The sequence below is a fragment of the Uloborus diversus genome, chromosome 7 (genome assembly GCF_026930045.1).
Source record: "Uloborus diversus isolate 005 chromosome 7, Udiv.v.3.1, whole genome shotgun sequence".
In the NCBI taxonomy this organism is placed as follows: domain Eukaryota; kingdom Metazoa; phylum Arthropoda; class Arachnida; order Araneae; family Uloboridae; genus Uloborus; species Uloborus diversus.
In genome coordinates this window covers 91,163,687-91,180,514 of record NC_072737.1, presented here as the reverse complement: position 1 = coordinate 91,180,514, position 16,828 = coordinate 91,163,687, and the positions used below count along the sequence as shown (strand labels likewise).

The 16,828-nt window shown below is 30.8% G+C and overlaps 1 protein-coding gene across 2 annotated transcripts; it reads right to left on the bottom strand.

The window, feature by feature from the left end:
• Positions 1–4,082: 4,082 nt before the first annotated feature.
• LOC129225775 (uncharacterized) lies at positions 4,083–16,582 on the bottom strand. Of its 2 annotated transcripts, none has more exons than XM_054860284.1 (4): positions 16,459–16,582; positions 14,100–14,491; positions 9,740–9,802; positions 4,083–8,433 (listed from the first exon to the last, which is right to left on the bottom strand). In XM_054860284.1, exons 2-4 carry the CDS (start codon positions 14,470–14,472, stop codon positions 8,249–8,251), a joined length of 621 nt encoding a protein of 206 aa, XP_054716259.1. In that variant the 5' UTR covers positions 14,473–14,491; positions 16,459–16,582; the 3' UTR covers positions 4,083–8,248. The 2 variants fall into 2 exon arrangements, with proteins under 2 accessions (XP_054716259.1, XP_054716258.1); XM_054860283.1 differs by lacking the exon at positions 16,459–16,582 and adding an exon at positions 16,282–16,373 and having other exon boundaries at positions 4,103–8,433.
• Between the last annotated feature and the right edge of the window lie 246 nt (positions 16,583–16,828).

The window sequence follows — 16,828 nt, the reverse complement described above, 5'->3', positions numbered from 1 at the left end:
ATTACTTAATGACAGGCAATTAAGTAAAATAAAAAATATAACTCCATTTCTTCATTGCAAAAACTTAATATAATAGTTATTTAATAATTAGTGTAAAAATATGTTAAATAACAAAACTGACATTTCCAAAGCAAAGTAAAATTTATCATAGTTAAAATTGCTATGCTTTAGAAATTTTAGCCTTGTAATGTTGTAAGTAACAAATTTTTCAGTTTGTTGTTTATAATTATTTTGTTTGCATTTAATTTAAAGTGTAATATACATATATGTATCAAATATTTAAATAAATACAGATTTGTTTTATTTCTTTAAACTCTAAAATTCAAGAACTTCTTATTTTACACTTAATATAACTGAACAGAGCTATTCTAAAAGAGCTTAATCAAGCAGTTACTGATAATCATTTACTCGCTTATATGCTCCATCCAAAGTATTTGGGAGTAAATTTATCATGTAATCAAGAAGAAAGTGCCCGCACTTTACTCACAAATATTAACCCTGATTATGTACCTTATACCATTGCTTTACAAAACAAATCGGCCCCTTTTCCCAAAACCTATTTTTCCAATCACGTGGTAACAACTACTCCAAATACCGCATGGTGGTGCAGTTTGAAAAAATGTGCTATAGATGAAAGTTATGTGAATCTTGCTTGTTCTTTGAGGATAATGCCAGCTAGTTCTGCTGGGATTGAAAGAATCTTCTCAAATTTCTCCTTTGTGCACAACAAATTGGGAAATTGGTTAGGTTTAGAAACAGCGTCAAAACTTTTATTTTGTTAGAGGCTGCTGCAGTGGGGAAACAATGTAAAATTTGATTTTGAATGGTGGTAGTGTTGTAAATAAATTGTATTTGGGTTAATATTTAATTATTTTTCTTATACATTTTCTATTGTATGTCAGGAGTTGCATTTATGTCATTTTTTGAGTTTCTGCCATAAATGTGGCAGAAAGGGGTTTTTGCCATGCCGGTTTTAACCGGTTTCTACCAGTGGTTTTTACCGCCTCGGCAGAAATCTGCCAACCCTGGTACAAACTGATAAGCAAAGCAATGTGTTAAAGGAAAGAACATTTTTTTTTCTCTTTTATTTTGACTGCATTTGTGTGCATGATATGAAAACGAAACTGTCATAAAAACTTCAGACTTAAAAGGAGAACATTCAAGTTATGAGGACAACTTAGTATTGAAAACATTAATTACTTTGACCCAATGAAAACTTATAAAGGAATATTTAAGTTATCGAGAGTCGACTATTTGTCAATAATTAATTTTTTGTTGTACAGACCTATTTAAGTGCATTCTAAAATTATTGTACTTTAATAAATTCTTTTATTTGCCATGTTTATAGTTCTGATGCTTTCATTTTGAAAACTGCGACCTCTTTGCATATGAGAATCAAATTTATTTCACTTTTGAGGCTTTGTTAGCATCCCTTTGTCAGGAGGCAAATACAGTAGATCATCGTTTTGTACGGTTTAAGATTCGACACCTTTTATTTTACGCGGATGTGGCACTGCAAACAGATAACATTTTCCTCTCTTACAAAATCCAAACTCATAAAGATAGCAGATTACACATAATAAACTGCATTTTGGCGTGCTAATAACCGAACTTGGGGGCCCCTGGAGACATTTTATGCGATTGGTTCCAGAGGTAAAGTTGTTAAACTCGCACAGTTTAGAACTCACTGAAGGAAGAGCTTTTAGGAGTAGCGAAGGAGGCCAACACCATTGAGGATATCGACGTAGGTGACGCACAACAAAAAATGTTCAAATTGAAAAATTTGAGCCATTTCTAAATAATAGGAATGATCTTTCTGATTTGTTATTGAAGGGAGATTCTATCACAGAAATAACGCAAGTGATCATGGATGCGTTAATGTTCTGCAAAGAATTGGAGAAAAATTCTTAATGACTGCCAAAAGACTATCATAGTCGTCTTTTCTTTATAAACAGAACCCGAAATTAGTTTTTTTTTATGCATGTTGTGCATAGAAATCATTAAAAGTACACAAACTTATACAATACCTAACCCCTATTTTAACACTATTAGGTCTCAATTTACGTAGTTTTGATTTACGCGGCATTTCCGTGGAACGTAACCCCCACGTAAAACGAGGGTCTACTGTATGTAAAGTTTATTTTTATTGAAGTCATAAAATAAATTGTAGTGAAATTCTGTGTTTCAGATAGGCAAAAATTTGAATCACTGGTTTAATTTTAATTTTTCTTTTATTACGTCAATAGTTATCAACAATATGTTTGTTGTGGAGCTTTAAAATGCAGTTCCGGAATAATTTTGCTTAAATTCTGTTATGTGCCGTTTTTATACTTTTAAGGCCTTCAGTTAGATAATCGTAATCTCTTTGCATCCACTATGGGAATCATTTTCACAGGAAAGAAAAGTCTGCTTATTTATGACTGTATCTTACTTATTATACTGATAAACGAGGTACCGTAAGAAAACTAAGTGCCGTTTCACCAGGGTTCGAGTGTCAAAAATATCTGATATTTTGATACATATCCGATATTTTCAATAAGCACAAACTAAAGTCTTCAAAATAGTAAATGAATCCTCAAATCACTCTTTATTTTCTTATATTACAATTACAATATGTAGACTTAAAATTAAGGTTTCTTTCATTATTTATATCTAACATTTCATTTTACATTTCTATCAATTTTAATGGATAAATTTAACATTTAGCTGTTTTACTCATTATTCTTCTGTTATCTACTTTTACACAGTAATATGATTCAGAAATAAAAAATATACATTAGTTGGTGCACAGTCATAAGACATTTTCTTTTTCTCTGACCAATGTTTAATATTTAATTAGGCACTTTTAATATGAATTAAAACTGTTACATTACTTATTTTATGAATGTAAAATAAAAAAAGAATATTATATTAGTTTGTTATATTAATGAAGTATTAATACATCATAAAAATGTAAATAACATGGGTTATTTTTAATAATAAATGAACAATATTACTATGGTTAATATAATTTTTATTGAAAATACCGTAGTTGAAAAAAAAGATCGAAAATATATTTTCAAAATAAATATATATATCATGATATATATCAGCGAACCCTGTGTTTCATTTTTGCCAAAATCATTAGTCTTTTTCAATCAGTGCTAGATCCAGGTTTTTTTTTTTTTTGTCTGCATTTGTGAAAAGAAGATGTTTGTAAGCGTTTTTTTCATTGCAAAAAGCTATTTTCTTTATATATTTTGTGAAAAAAAAAACTGAATCGATTCTCCATTTGCAATATTTTACCTTCAATAAAATTGCTTAAATATAGTTGAACAAGTATTAAAACCAGGGTTCGGCGATATATATCCGATTTGAAAATATTATATTTTCAACATTTATTTTTTCAAAGTACGACATTTACGATGTAAAAATTAAATGTATTAATCATACTAATTTTTTTTTTAATAATCATAAATAATCAAAAGTAATATTTTCATATAACATTAATACATTATTAATATAATGTAAATAATATAATCTTCCTTATTTTCTGTTCATAAAATTATTAGTCATGCAACAGTTTTAATTGGTCAGAAAAGAAAAATAAATGTTTTATGGATGTGTACTGACTTATGCATGTTTCTTGACTTTTTATTTCTGAAATATATAAAATTCGTAAAAGTAATTAACCTAAGAAAAATGAGTAAAGCATCGAATGCTTAACTAATTCAATTAAAATCAATAGAAATGTATCAGTCATGCTACATTTTATTTCTAATGGATTAAATTTTCACATTTTACAAATGATAGTAAATATAATTAGTACTGATGTCATTCAAAGTACGTACATTTTTATATAAAATGTATAAGTATATTTATGATTATAAATAATGAAGGAAACATTAATTTTAAAGCTGATGCCTTATAGTAATAACATAAGTAAAAAAACAGCAGTGATTTGAGAAAGCAGTTACTATTTAATGACTTAATCTTGTGTTGATTGAAAATATCAGATATACATCAAAATATCCGATATTTTCAAACCCTGATTAAAATGTAATATTAAACAATAACTGTACAAGGAATGAATTGACAAAACTGATAAAAAATAAATGCTTTATTCAACACTGGCCATTGCATATGAACACAAAGTATTAATTCAGAACTCGCATGTTTAAGAACACTATGGTAATACTGTTTAGCCATGATCACTTAAAAAGATTTTCTTCCCACGAAGTGGTAAGAATTTTTGGTAAATAATAGACATTTACTGAACTTTTTCTTTGAGTTTTAACAATATACTAAAGAAGAATTAACTGCAGACAACTTTTTATCCAGATTTCTATCATTTTAGTTTTAAGACAGATGGCAGTAACAGATAAACATTTTTATCACTGATGAATTTTTTAGTGCAATTAACAAACCCAATTAACATTGCATAACAGGACACCCATCACCAACTAATATTATACTGTTGTGCAAAAAACTCATAACTCCTGTTATTTTGAAAAATTCAGAATTGTAAACTGCAGCAAAATATTTGTGGAACATAAGTTCAGGTCTAGCACTCTTCAAAAATTAAAATTTTGCCACATGGTGGCATAGCAGGGGTTTTGGTGATCTGAAATTTCCGAAAATTTTGGGATTCTCTGCACATTCTAAAGTTGAAAAATTATTAAAAGAAAAAAAAAAAACGGGGGGCTAACGCGATAAAGTAGAGTCAACAGTCTCTACTATCGAGATTGCTAATATTAGGTACTGTTGATGTTATTTTGAAACAGTTGATCTTACTCTAATAGGGATTTTGAAGAAATGTAGACCTCAGTCTAAAGGTAAAAACCCCTCAAAAAATCCTAACTTTTTTTTAATGCAGGAGAGAATGTTGGGCATATGCCACAGGACATGACTTTTCTACTAGATTTCTCTACCAACACAATATTTTACATAACCTGTGCAATGTCAGGTAATGCAGTTATAGACATACAACTGTTATTATTAAACTAATGTAAGAAGGTTTCCCAATTTTTTCCCCACATTTCCATTTTTTTTCAGCATTACACATTTACCTATGTAGTACAGAACAATTACAATATTGTATGCAATACAAGACAATCACAAGTTAATATTAAAATTTTACATTGCATTCAAATGTAGAAACATAACTCCTCGTAATAAGTGAAAGGAGATTGTTTTTGTTGCAACTAAAGGTCTAAAAAAAAACCATGGTTAAAATTAAGATTTGAAAACCAAGCAATAATTGCAGCAACTCCCCCGCCCACCATAAAAATTAAAAAAATGCGTTAGCATGATGATTGATAAATGCAGGATGGAATACTGATTTACTGATCTGCAAGTCTTGAAATGAGTACTTATAAATACACGTATAGATAAGCAAAAATGTGAGATAAACAGTGAAGCACAATTTATAGACTATCCAAGGGACTGTATTCAAAACATTTATAATTGGGAAGAACTTAAAATAGAAAACAAAGTTAGCAAAATGAAATCTTCATCTTGAAACACCACATCACAATTTTTAGCATGCATTTTTCTTCCAGATGTATTGGTTAATGAACAACTATTTGTATACACAGCTGTGTTGCACATTGAACTTGTGCAAATGAAAAGGCAGCTCATTAAATCATTAAATGCATCTACATAATAAGATTAATATAAAAGCAATGAGAAAATGAGTATGTTATTTAAATTTATGTATATATCAAGAAGAATGTCTATCACCCATGTTAATATGGTGTAGTCTTTCCAAACACATAGAACATTGCAATGAATTAGAAATAAATGATTGCTAACTGTGAAGCTCTTTGCACCTAAAGTGACAATTATAATTTCTGAAGTTATACTATTGTTCTACAAATTTTTAGCTGCAACGAAAATACATTTGGGGGGGGGGGGGGAATCCTCAGCTTCTACTAATGTATTTTACACTGCTGGTGCAGTGTTACACATGTAGCTTTGAAGTTGAGTTGGGTACAATGCCAAAATAAAAGTTGATTATTAAATTTTTGACCAGCAAAATTTTTTTCCTGTATAAAAGATCATTAAACCACGATGTTACAGATTTTTTCAAGGAGTGTAGATCTTTATTTTTTTGTAAATGCTTTAAAGAGCGTTCAACAGTTTAAAACAATAATAATAATGAAACAGAATTTTATAACTCAATAAATTAAATTTATACAAGGTGTAGGAACTTTTCTCTTCTGCCAAAACTGAGATGACAACTCTGGGATAAAAGTTTATCATTTAACCAAGGTTTGACTTGTCCCAGTTTAGTGTTGGGTAAATAATGAAGTATAAAAGTCATTATAGTACACAGGCTATCATACATTTCACTCACAAGCAGAAGCCCATACTAAAAGCTACAATATATTTTTAAAAAATAAAAATCATGTACAACACTTGTGATGTATTTCGAATTCATAAGTCATTCATAAAATTTCATGACACTAAATGACATAATTTATTTACACAAGTTAACAAAAAACTTGGCTGCTGAATTTGAGCGGTACATACACTTAAAGTCATTTAAATGCATATGAGATAGTGTGAATCAAAGGAATGCAAGTGCCAAAATTAAAAATTTAGAGATAACCAGTAAAAATGGTAGAAGAAACTCTCCTCTGTTCTGGAGCCAGGGATAGTTCCTAGTAGGCGTTGCCATACAGCATGATTTAGAAAAAAAATTCAATGTAAGCCTACCAAGGATCTGAACTACTAACGCATTTTATTCAAAATTTGAAAAAATCCACTTATCATATAGTTGAACCTGTTTATCTCAAAAACCTTCCTAAGTCATAAATTCTTAATTTTTCTGTATTTGTCAGCAATTTTTCCATGTTTAATTTTAAAAAAATTTCTCCAGAATTCTAAATCTCAAATTCTGGGTGAACCTATTTTTTGATTTGATCCCCAACCATTTTTGTCATGAGTATAAGCTGAAGCAAAATATATTTTTTTTCTTATACCAGCAGCCATTACCTTCTGAATCTTAGGGGAAGTATAGTTTAGGGAACACTATGTACAAGGGGCAGGAATTTGAGCATTTATTACCCGACTCATTTAAAAATTAATTAATTTATAAATCAAGGGTTTTCAATTATTTTTCATTGAACATCTTTTTTCCAATTTTCTTATTTAATGGAAAACATCGATGTGGATATGGGTGTGTAATTTTTTACTATATATATCATAACAGGATGTACTCAAAATAGTGTTTTAATACATTGCTGTCTTATTAATGCAGGTGAAACCGCCGGGCACAGCTAAAAATAAATAAAGGAAAGTATAAATTGTTTCTTAATGTTATTACTGACCCAGGCAATGTTGAGTATGTTTGCTAGTGTTCAATATCAAAAAAAATTATGTATCAATGTTAATAATAATGAAAGAGAATCTGTCAACTATTTGACTTTGTTCTAATTGCTCACTTTTATAATTTGATCAAAACCACTGTATCTTAAAATATCCTCATTCTAGGATTTTTCTTTCATCCTATAAAATTCGAGATAGATAGGCTCGACTGTATAAAATTAGAAAATATTCATTACATATATGTTTAGCAGAAAACAGTGCTTGATTTCATTAGAAAAGTGCAATAACCAGATTTTCTGTGTAATATGCACAGTGATAAAGGCATATTAGAGTTGAGAAGTTTGGGCAACATTAACTGTATAGTTTTCATGCAGATTTGAAATCACATAGATATTTATAAATTGATCTAAAAAAGTGTAAACACAGACAAGGTTGTAGAGATGGGCTGACTTAGGGAGGAAGGAGGGCAGGCAGACTGAAAGGAGTCTGAGTTACTAAAAAATAATGTTCCCTTTAACTCTCCAGGATTTTTTTCAAAAAATTTTATTGTGATGCCCCTTACATTGTTTTAAAAACTGATGACCAGTTGGTTTGGTTACGTGCACAATTTCGCCCACATAATGAGGGAAAAAAACTACCTTTAGCAACCAGCTGTCTCGGCTTGATTATTTATAATTTTCTGCCTACTTTCAGTGGCCAGTCACTTAATTTTATAACTTTCTTTAATTAATAGCACCTGTGAGCAAACATTTGGGTTGCCTAATAAATTCCAATTATAATTGGTTTTCAAGTCTGAAGTTATTACTTTTAAATAAAAATAATCTTACAATTTTTAAAACTTAGTTCATGATTTAGATTTAACTAACATAGACTGTTGTTAATATTTTACTTTGGACCAATTCAAATTTTAGAGAAGTTCCTTACTGAATAGAATATATTAACATAGATCATCACCACAATCGTTTGGGGGTAAGAGTATCGACATCTTGACAGGTTTCCCTTCATTTTCAGGATTTTTGACAGTCAGTTTCAGAAGCTGTTCAATTGCAACATTTCTTGCATCACTTTCTTCTTGAAGTGCATCATTTTCCAGTAATAATTGCACCAATTTGCTGGAAACCTCTGCAATAATCCATAATATATCATATATACTTATGTAACAATGCATGACAACAATTGACACAAATGTTTTGCCGAATTAAATAAAATGCAGTGGATTTTAGTTGCTCCAAATTTTGAAGGATCAAAATTTATAGAGGTGCAGAATTATTAAGAAATGCCCAAACAAGGCTTGGAATGCATGTTTGCACCCTGGGGGAAATTTCCTCAGAAAAAGAGAGCAAATTTTCATTAAAGATTGATGTCATGCAGAACAAGAACAAGTTCCACAAAATAACCAATAAACCACAAAATAACCATTATAAGTTTTTAAGAAACAAAAAATGATTTTTGATTTTTTGTTCTTTTCAAAAACCAATTAAACCTTTTAATTTTCCTAAACTAGCTTTTTATACATGAAGTTTGATAACTAACATTGAATATTTGGCGGGGGGGGGGGGCGGCAAGGAAAAAAAGTTTGTTTCGGTACATGTGCAGACTTGTTAATTTTGATTTGCTTTATTTTGCACCATTACAAAAATACTCTGAAGACATGCAATCATCACTTCATCATGATTGTCATTTAATTTATTTATCCTTCTGCAAGAAGCACTGCTTTAGTACTGGTCCAATTCAACATTAACAGACCTCTACAGTAGGGTGGTTCAAAAATACATATAAAAAAGAAAGGTTTCTCCTAGGTAACAGGACACCTCTCAATATTTTTAGACTTAAGGATAGTAATATACTGGAAGAATTTTAGCTTCCTATTTCAACTGAAAGAGGGTGCTCAACTCCCTTCCCCAAACTTAATCAGTATGGGGAGGGGGTTAAATACATACATTGAACTGAAAAAAACAATGTTACATATTAGAATATACGCTATTAATATGCATATATATTGCAATAAAATAATTATTTACAATTTAAAAAAAAAGAAAAACAGCAGGGGAAATTTAATGTTTTTAAATTTGTGACATTTTTTATTCTACAGCTTATGTTAAATTAAGGGGTCATTGAGCACTCTCAAAATCCGAGTAAGAAACTAAAACTTTTACAACATAATACTATTAGTAAGCGTGAAAAAAAGGGGGGTGTCTTGCACTCGAGCTGAAAAAGAGTTTTTTTGAACCACCCTACTCTACAGTCAGATTCCAGTATTGCGTTAAATGAGACAAAATTTCTTACATTTGTTTGTCTGCAACAGGCATTTTTAATTTAAAGAACAAATCTCTAAGGCATGTGCATTGGCTTTAGTGCAATTAAAAATAGTTGGATAATGTTGGGATTTTAAACATAATTAGGAAAAACACCACATGAAAAAACTTACCTTCCACAGAATGCATTAAATGTTCATGAAGAATTTTAATCTCTTTCAAGGAATATTGACTCACTACAAATACAAAAAAAATGGTTTTTGTGAATGTATGAAAGGTAAACTCATCGTCATCACAGTGTTTAAATATTTATACACACGACACAGCTACATATGGAACTCGATGAGCATTCTAATTATAAGTATTTCAGTAATAATCAAATAGTCTATATGATAAACAGTTTTTAAGAAATGAAACGCAAAAAATGTTTTAAGCAATGATTAAATAGTTGGAAGAAATAGTAATCTCTACATAGCATTAAATGAAGTCTCCAAAAAGTGTCTGTGTGTTTGAACTCGCAAAACTCGAGAACTACCCGGCCGATTTCACTGAAATTTTTACAGTTTGTTCCTTTAAGTCCTGAGAAGGTTTGCAGACCTGTTCGAAAAAACTCGATAAATAGTCCTTTTTTTATTCCAATTTAGGTCCAATTTCCACGTAAATTCTCGAATATGGGGATGAAAAATTGCTTGCACATATTAATATTGCATATCGTTAAAAAGGGTAGAATTTTCCGCCTTCTAAGCAATTTGTTCCAATGCTCTAACTTTATTATGGCGGGAGTTATTGGCGTCTATAGCTTGAATTTTTTTAGGCTTAGCTGAAATTTAGGCACTACTTTCTTCAATAAATCTCTCAATAAAAAGTGAAGGAATGGTCCCACAGTTTTCATTTTTACACCGTTGGAAAGAGCGACATTTTTTACTTCAGATCCATCTCGACCTATGGTCGGAAAAATAAGCTTCTAACTCCAAAGGGAGAAAAGTTACAAGCCTTTTTCATCAAATTCAAAAAATCGCATTTCTATTCAAATTGTTGACCATTTTCTTTCGCATTTTAATTCCTTAAACTTATTTTATTTTGTGTTTCCATGGTTACGCTTTTTAAATCCATCTTTCTCAATTTAATTTCTTAAAAATCTTTTAATATCTGTCGTCATTGTTTGGAAGGGAAATTTTGCATGTTTTTTTTAAATTTATTTATTTAAGCCTGATTGTTGAATATATGTCACCTGACACAATTTGTATTTTCAAGGTGAACCAGGCAAAGCCAGGCTACGCAGCTAGTTATATATATACAGCACAAAAATTATCAAATTAACAATGTCTCACATACAAACGGAAAGTGGAAAGTTACACAATATATTTGCTTGTATTTAAAAAAGCCTAAAGCCATGGCTACAACTCTTAAAAAATTGAAAGACTGTACTTTTTTTTGTTAACATTTATATAGTGTTGTTTATGTTTATCAGAAAAAGCACTAATAAATAATACCCAAATATGTAGAATTTCTGTAGTACTTAAGAAACTTAGAAACAATTTTAGTTAAGGATTAAAAAAAAAGAAATATGAAAAATATAACGAGAAAAAATTTTCTGTACATTTTGAGGGAAAAAAAGGTTTTAAAAATAAAACCAAATTGAATGTATGAGCAATGAGCATGTTTCAAAAATGACCAGAAATGAACAAGTTTCATACTTATTGGTGTGAAAAGATTTCTTTTTTGCAATATCAATTTTCGAAAAAGGGTTCTTTTGCACAAACAATCTTAGTCAAGCATTTTTTAAAACTCCCAGGAAATTAACAGTACTAAAAATTTACAAACTATCCAGAATTCAGTGATTTACATTTCTCATATAGTCAGGATTTTAGTGAAATAAACGTTTTTAAGTTACAATTGGGAAAATGCACCAATTTTAGATATTTGGAAAAACTTTGCTCAACTTATTCATGAGTATAAATGATATTCATTTCTATGAAACTTCATAACTATAAAAATAGACTAAAGTGATAGGGGTAAGTCTGCCATGTGATGTTCAGCAGCAATCCAAAAATTGGAAAATCCCAATATTCTAAATGCACTGGCAATTTGGTTGCCAAATTGGGATCCTATAATAATAAACAAATAACTGTAAGCAAGTTGAATCAAAATGCATCAACAAAATTCCACTTTTGATTGATATCACTTACTTTTGTTTCTGAATCTCAATTAAAGGTAAATTAATTTTTAACTGAAGGACAAAAAACCATCCTCTGCGTTTTTTTAAGGAAAAATCTTGTCTTCAGTATGGCAACGTGGCTCTCATACCTAAATCATAAAAATTTTAAATCATAATCTGTGGATTTACTGATTTGGAGGCCTGGCGGAATGCATTTTTGGAAGCTCTTTTGTCAATCACAGAACCAAAGCCAGCAAATATAGATGCACACATTTGCCGACTGTGCAGGTACATGCTGCATTTGCTGCACATCGCCTGGTAATTGTGAATTAATATCGGTACAGATGTGATATACCCAGCCATTTGGCGACATTCGATTTCTTTGCACAAAATTAAAATATTTTTCTCGCCAATGAGGCGATAATTTTTTATGCATGGCATCCCTGGCCAAACTAACCTGTGTTTAGCAACCTGAAGGCAATCTTACAGATCTGTTCAAACTTGTTTACTTGGGTTGTTTGGGTTTCACGCAGGAGAGATACGTGGTGTTGTTTCGTGCAATATACCTTACAGGAATGCTTATTTTGTGTTATTTTAAATTCAGTAGTTGTGTTTTGAAGTAAAAACATTAGAAAATGCCAGTTTCTTCAAACTTGAAGGTTAATTAAAAGTTAACTCCAACGTGGTGTGTATCTGTAACGTGCCATTGTCATATGATGTATTGTTTTAGACAGAGTGTGAATATTTATACCATATAAAAAGGTAAGTTCTTTATTTTAGAATTTAAAAAAAACCTCTCACTTCCAAAATTCTTTGTTTTTACAAATCCTTGAGGGGTTCTTGTAGTTTTTAACTTTATTTTTACTGTATGTAAATTAATTTTACAGAAATAGTACGGTTATTTTGTTCTAAAAGTTAATTCTTATCGATGCCACGAATTATTTAGACATTCTATTAACGTGCCTCCTTTAGGTACTGAATTTTATGTTAACAATTGAAAGTTCTTTCGGTTGTACTCTTAAAAATGCCGAATTTTATTAATAAATCTGCACAATAATGGTGCATATTTCACACTTAAAACTGTCATTATTGTACACTGAACGGAAGGAGCCACCCTTGGGTGTCTCCATGAAAATATACATAACTGTGACCATACTCCGACTGTAATGTATATTAACAGTCGGAGGGATAACGCGAGGTCCTGTCGAGCCAGAGGTCTCATAGTACTTTCGTAATGAGACCGAGGCAGGGCCGGCGAGCCGAGGTCTCATTACGAAAGTACTATGAGACCGAGGGCTCGTATCCCGGAGAAATGATGAAAAAAAAAAATTAATGCATTAATTTCGACTTGTAATTAATACAATAATTTATTTCATTGTATTTTAATATGTTTACAAAAAACCCCGGCCCTGTACATTTTTGAAGCATACATTCGTGATGTTTTTTGTTGTGCTTTTATGTTGTTTTTATATATATTGTGTTCTGAAGTGCTTTGATCATGTTTTTTTATCTGATTTTTTCCTGTTGGCGCTAAAAAAGCATCGCTAAGAATGATGTATGACATATGTCGTCATACATTGTTTTCTTGGCGACGCTTTCTTGGCGCCAACAGGAAAAAGTCGCCAAGGGTGGGGTATATCACATCAGTTCTTTAATATCATTATTAAACAATGAAATGTAGAAAAATTAATGAAAAAAGTTCCCCTTTTGCTTTTGTGCATACAGGATATAAAGCATTCTCTCTAAATATTATGCCTACTCACTGATCATTGATTTTCCTACCCACGGATAGGTTTGAGTTGTGTGTGCAGATACAGGTTTTAAATCTTAGGTCAACATTTTGGGAATAAAAGAAATTTCTGTGAACTTTTTCCTTTGGGGGGAAAAAATACACAGCATGTTTAGCAAGCACAAATTGAATCTGAACTCCAATTTGGGCTAAAGGATTGGGAATGACTTAGAAGCTGGAGGTTTTATTTTACTTATGTTATGCTTTCAAACGAATTGATGGAACTTAAATGATGGGATAAGTTTTTAAAAATGAAATTTTGTGAAAGGGCTAATTTGTAGATAATGGAAATGTGTGAAGTGGCCATTTTCTTTTGTTAAGGGGTTGCAAAATGGACCCAGTTTACATCTGAATCCAACCCTGAGATACTTTATATTTTCACCCTACTATGCATAGAGCTATGTAAAACATTTATCATGGACATTTCTCAACCCTTTGGTCATCACTCTTATGGTCATTGGGACACCTCACAATTGTAACAGAAGCAACATGGTAAATTTGCCACTGATCATGCAATATAAGTACAGAAAAAATTTAGGTGTAGTTTCTATATGAACAGTATTATTAAATAAGGAAGAAAACTTACATTCTTGAACAGTTTTTTTCGAAAGTTTTTCAAACAGCAGATTTACATCAGGATTCTGATCTAAGTAAGGTTGCGTTGACGGGAGGCGCTCAAAATTCGTAGGGTAACCTGAGTCAGTGTAAACATTCACGTTAGCATCAATACACGATACTTCACTTCCCTGATAACAATCGGTTTTTTCACGATTAGGTAAATGTTCATTAATGTCACATGCTTGCTCGTGTGACACAACATTCATATTTTCAAAAGCTCTATTAATTTCACAGCTATAACTATGTTTGGTTTGCTTGAATTCAGCCAATTTTTCGATAGGATTGTTCGTTACACAGTCAATGAATGCTGAAGCCAAGATGCTACTGTTTTGAGAAGGCATCACAGTATTTTATGAAAGCCTGAAATAGAAAATAAATAATGTTATAGATCAATGAAATAGAATGATAATTTGGTAGCTATGTGACAATATATACCTCCCTGATATATAATTAATTTGTCACTAATTTATATGGTATAATTTGAATTTTACTTGAACTCTCTTGTCCCTCCTTTCCCAAATGATAAATAATCCAATTTTATGCAGCATTACCAACAATATCGTGAAAGGTTCAACATATAAATCGTAAGATCAGAAAAAAAATCTTGCATCTTTGGCATGTTATAATATAAATTATGACAGTAATTAAAAAATTTCTGCTCAACATAAAAGTTAAAAAGAAAAATCACTAAATAATTAGTAGTTAAATCACTCAATTAAACAATGTTATGTCAAAAAAATTCAAATAACTGCAAAGAGCTTGCAGTAATTTGCAATTTTTGGGACATAATGTTGGTTCAGGGCCGCAGAGAGCTACAGCGGTCCCCTTGTCAGTTGTGTCGCCAGGTCCCTCCCACCCCCCAAAAAAGGAAAAGAAAAGGAGGAAAAGAAGGGAAAAAGAAAAGAAAAGGGGGGGAAAAGAAGAAAAAAATCAAAACTTCTTACTAGAAAACAACTATTTTTAGTGCCACAAAAGTAAATACCCAAAGAGTCAATTTTACTTTATCTTTACGATTTCTCTTATTCAGAGTCCCCCTCCCCCTCCAAGGCCTAGGCCCCTAGTTTCCGACTAGGCTGACATGGCCTCTCGTTGGGCCTGTGTTGGTTAATTGATTCAATTAATTGTCAAGCACAAAGGTATTTATTTGTTAAATAATTAGTAGTCTTTTGTGAAAAGCGGTGCAAAATGTGCTTGAACGCACAAACTTCCGACCAATTGTTTTATATAATTTATCAAAGGGGGATTGTACATTAAATACTATGAAGAAATGCAGGGACATCTCAGAGTTTTGAATAAATTAAGACATTAAAAGCTTATAAAATATATTTTCTTAAAATCAGTTAAGACTTTTAATTTTATAGATTGTCCTTCTATGTAAGAAATTCGACTGACGACATTGATTATGCATATCAAATATATTTGTGCTGAATAATAGATGAGAGTAGTAAGTTTCTGGCATACAATTACGCTTTAAAATTTTTAGACAAATACAATTTGGGGAAAAATTGGTTTCAGGGAAATTTTAAGCTCGAAACATTTTCTGCATTCTTGCTTTTCATCAAAAAGTTGAATCTTTATGTAACAATTTTACACAATTTGTATTAAAATTTTACGTTTACATTATAGGCAGTCATTATGTTCTCACAAACATAGAAAAACTATGAACATTATTAAAAATATTAACCACTAAAATTTTAATCAAGTTTCAAAACATTTAATAATATATTGAAAATGTTTTACTAAATAGATCATTTTTTCTTAAATATGATCTTGAAATTTACATGTGAAGGAAGAATCAATCCCATATGAGCCAACTCAGATTTAAATTTATTTTTTAACAGCTGCAAGTGTATTCTGGGTCTTGATTGTAAAAAATGCTTACAAATCATCTATTTCCCTCTGATATTCTAATTGCAAAACTTATCAAAAAGCAAGATCGTTTCTACTGAAATAAATTAGACAAATGCATAAAAAAAGAAAGACAATATGGGTATTTATTTCATTGCTTAAAGTTAGGTCACACTGTTCATCAGCATTAATGGAAAAGAGGCCAAACCATAGAAAATGCTAACTTAAGGTGAGAAAAATATTAAAGAACCAATTAAAACTAAAATTTAAAAATGCAAATTAGTTGATGTTGGAATATACACCTTCAGTTGCATGAATTCTTCCGAAGCATTTTTTTAACCACATAATCGGCACTTTAAAATAAAACTACGGCTAAATATAACACGGCAATAAAAATTACGGCTGTTATCCCCCATAAGTCAAATTTCAAAACTATACATTAAACTTCGTAAATCTTTTAAATAAGGAATTCATAATACTTGTTTCAAAAGTATTCTTCATTTTGCGAAGAATTGATGATAACAAACATCAGGAACACTTTTTACGGATGATAAAATTCACTTCAAATAGCCAACACGAAAGTAAACACATGTAATGCATTATGCTCACATTACGCAACTAAAAACGCTAAAATCTCCACCAGCAGCAAAATTAAAAACTTTGGGCTTTGAACGTCAAAAAGCGTCAAAAGGCAATACTATTGCTGTATTTGGCGCTTTATCTCACCTGCTGATCACACAGAGCAGTCGCCAAGGATAGCGTAGAAAAGTATCCGCAGTTTCTCACTCCAGCAACTCCACAATCCCTTTACAATTTTTTTTTTGGCAACAGAACAGAAGCTATTGCGTA

Excerpts from the sequence above, each read along its gene's own strand:
- LOC129225775 (XM_054860284.1), bottom strand. The coding sequence starts at position 14,472 with ATGCCTTCTCAAAACAGTAGCATCTTGGCTTCAGCATTCATTGACTGT. Across the intron at positions 9,803-14,099 it reads GAAAAAAACTGTTCAAGAAT|TGAGTCAATATTCCTTGAAA; the intron begins GTAAGTTTTCTT and ends TTGTATTTGTAG. Across the intron at positions 8,434-9,739 it reads TTTAATGCATTCTGTGGAAG|AGGTTTCCAGCAAATTGGTG; the intron begins GTAAGTTTTTTC and ends GGATTATTGCAG.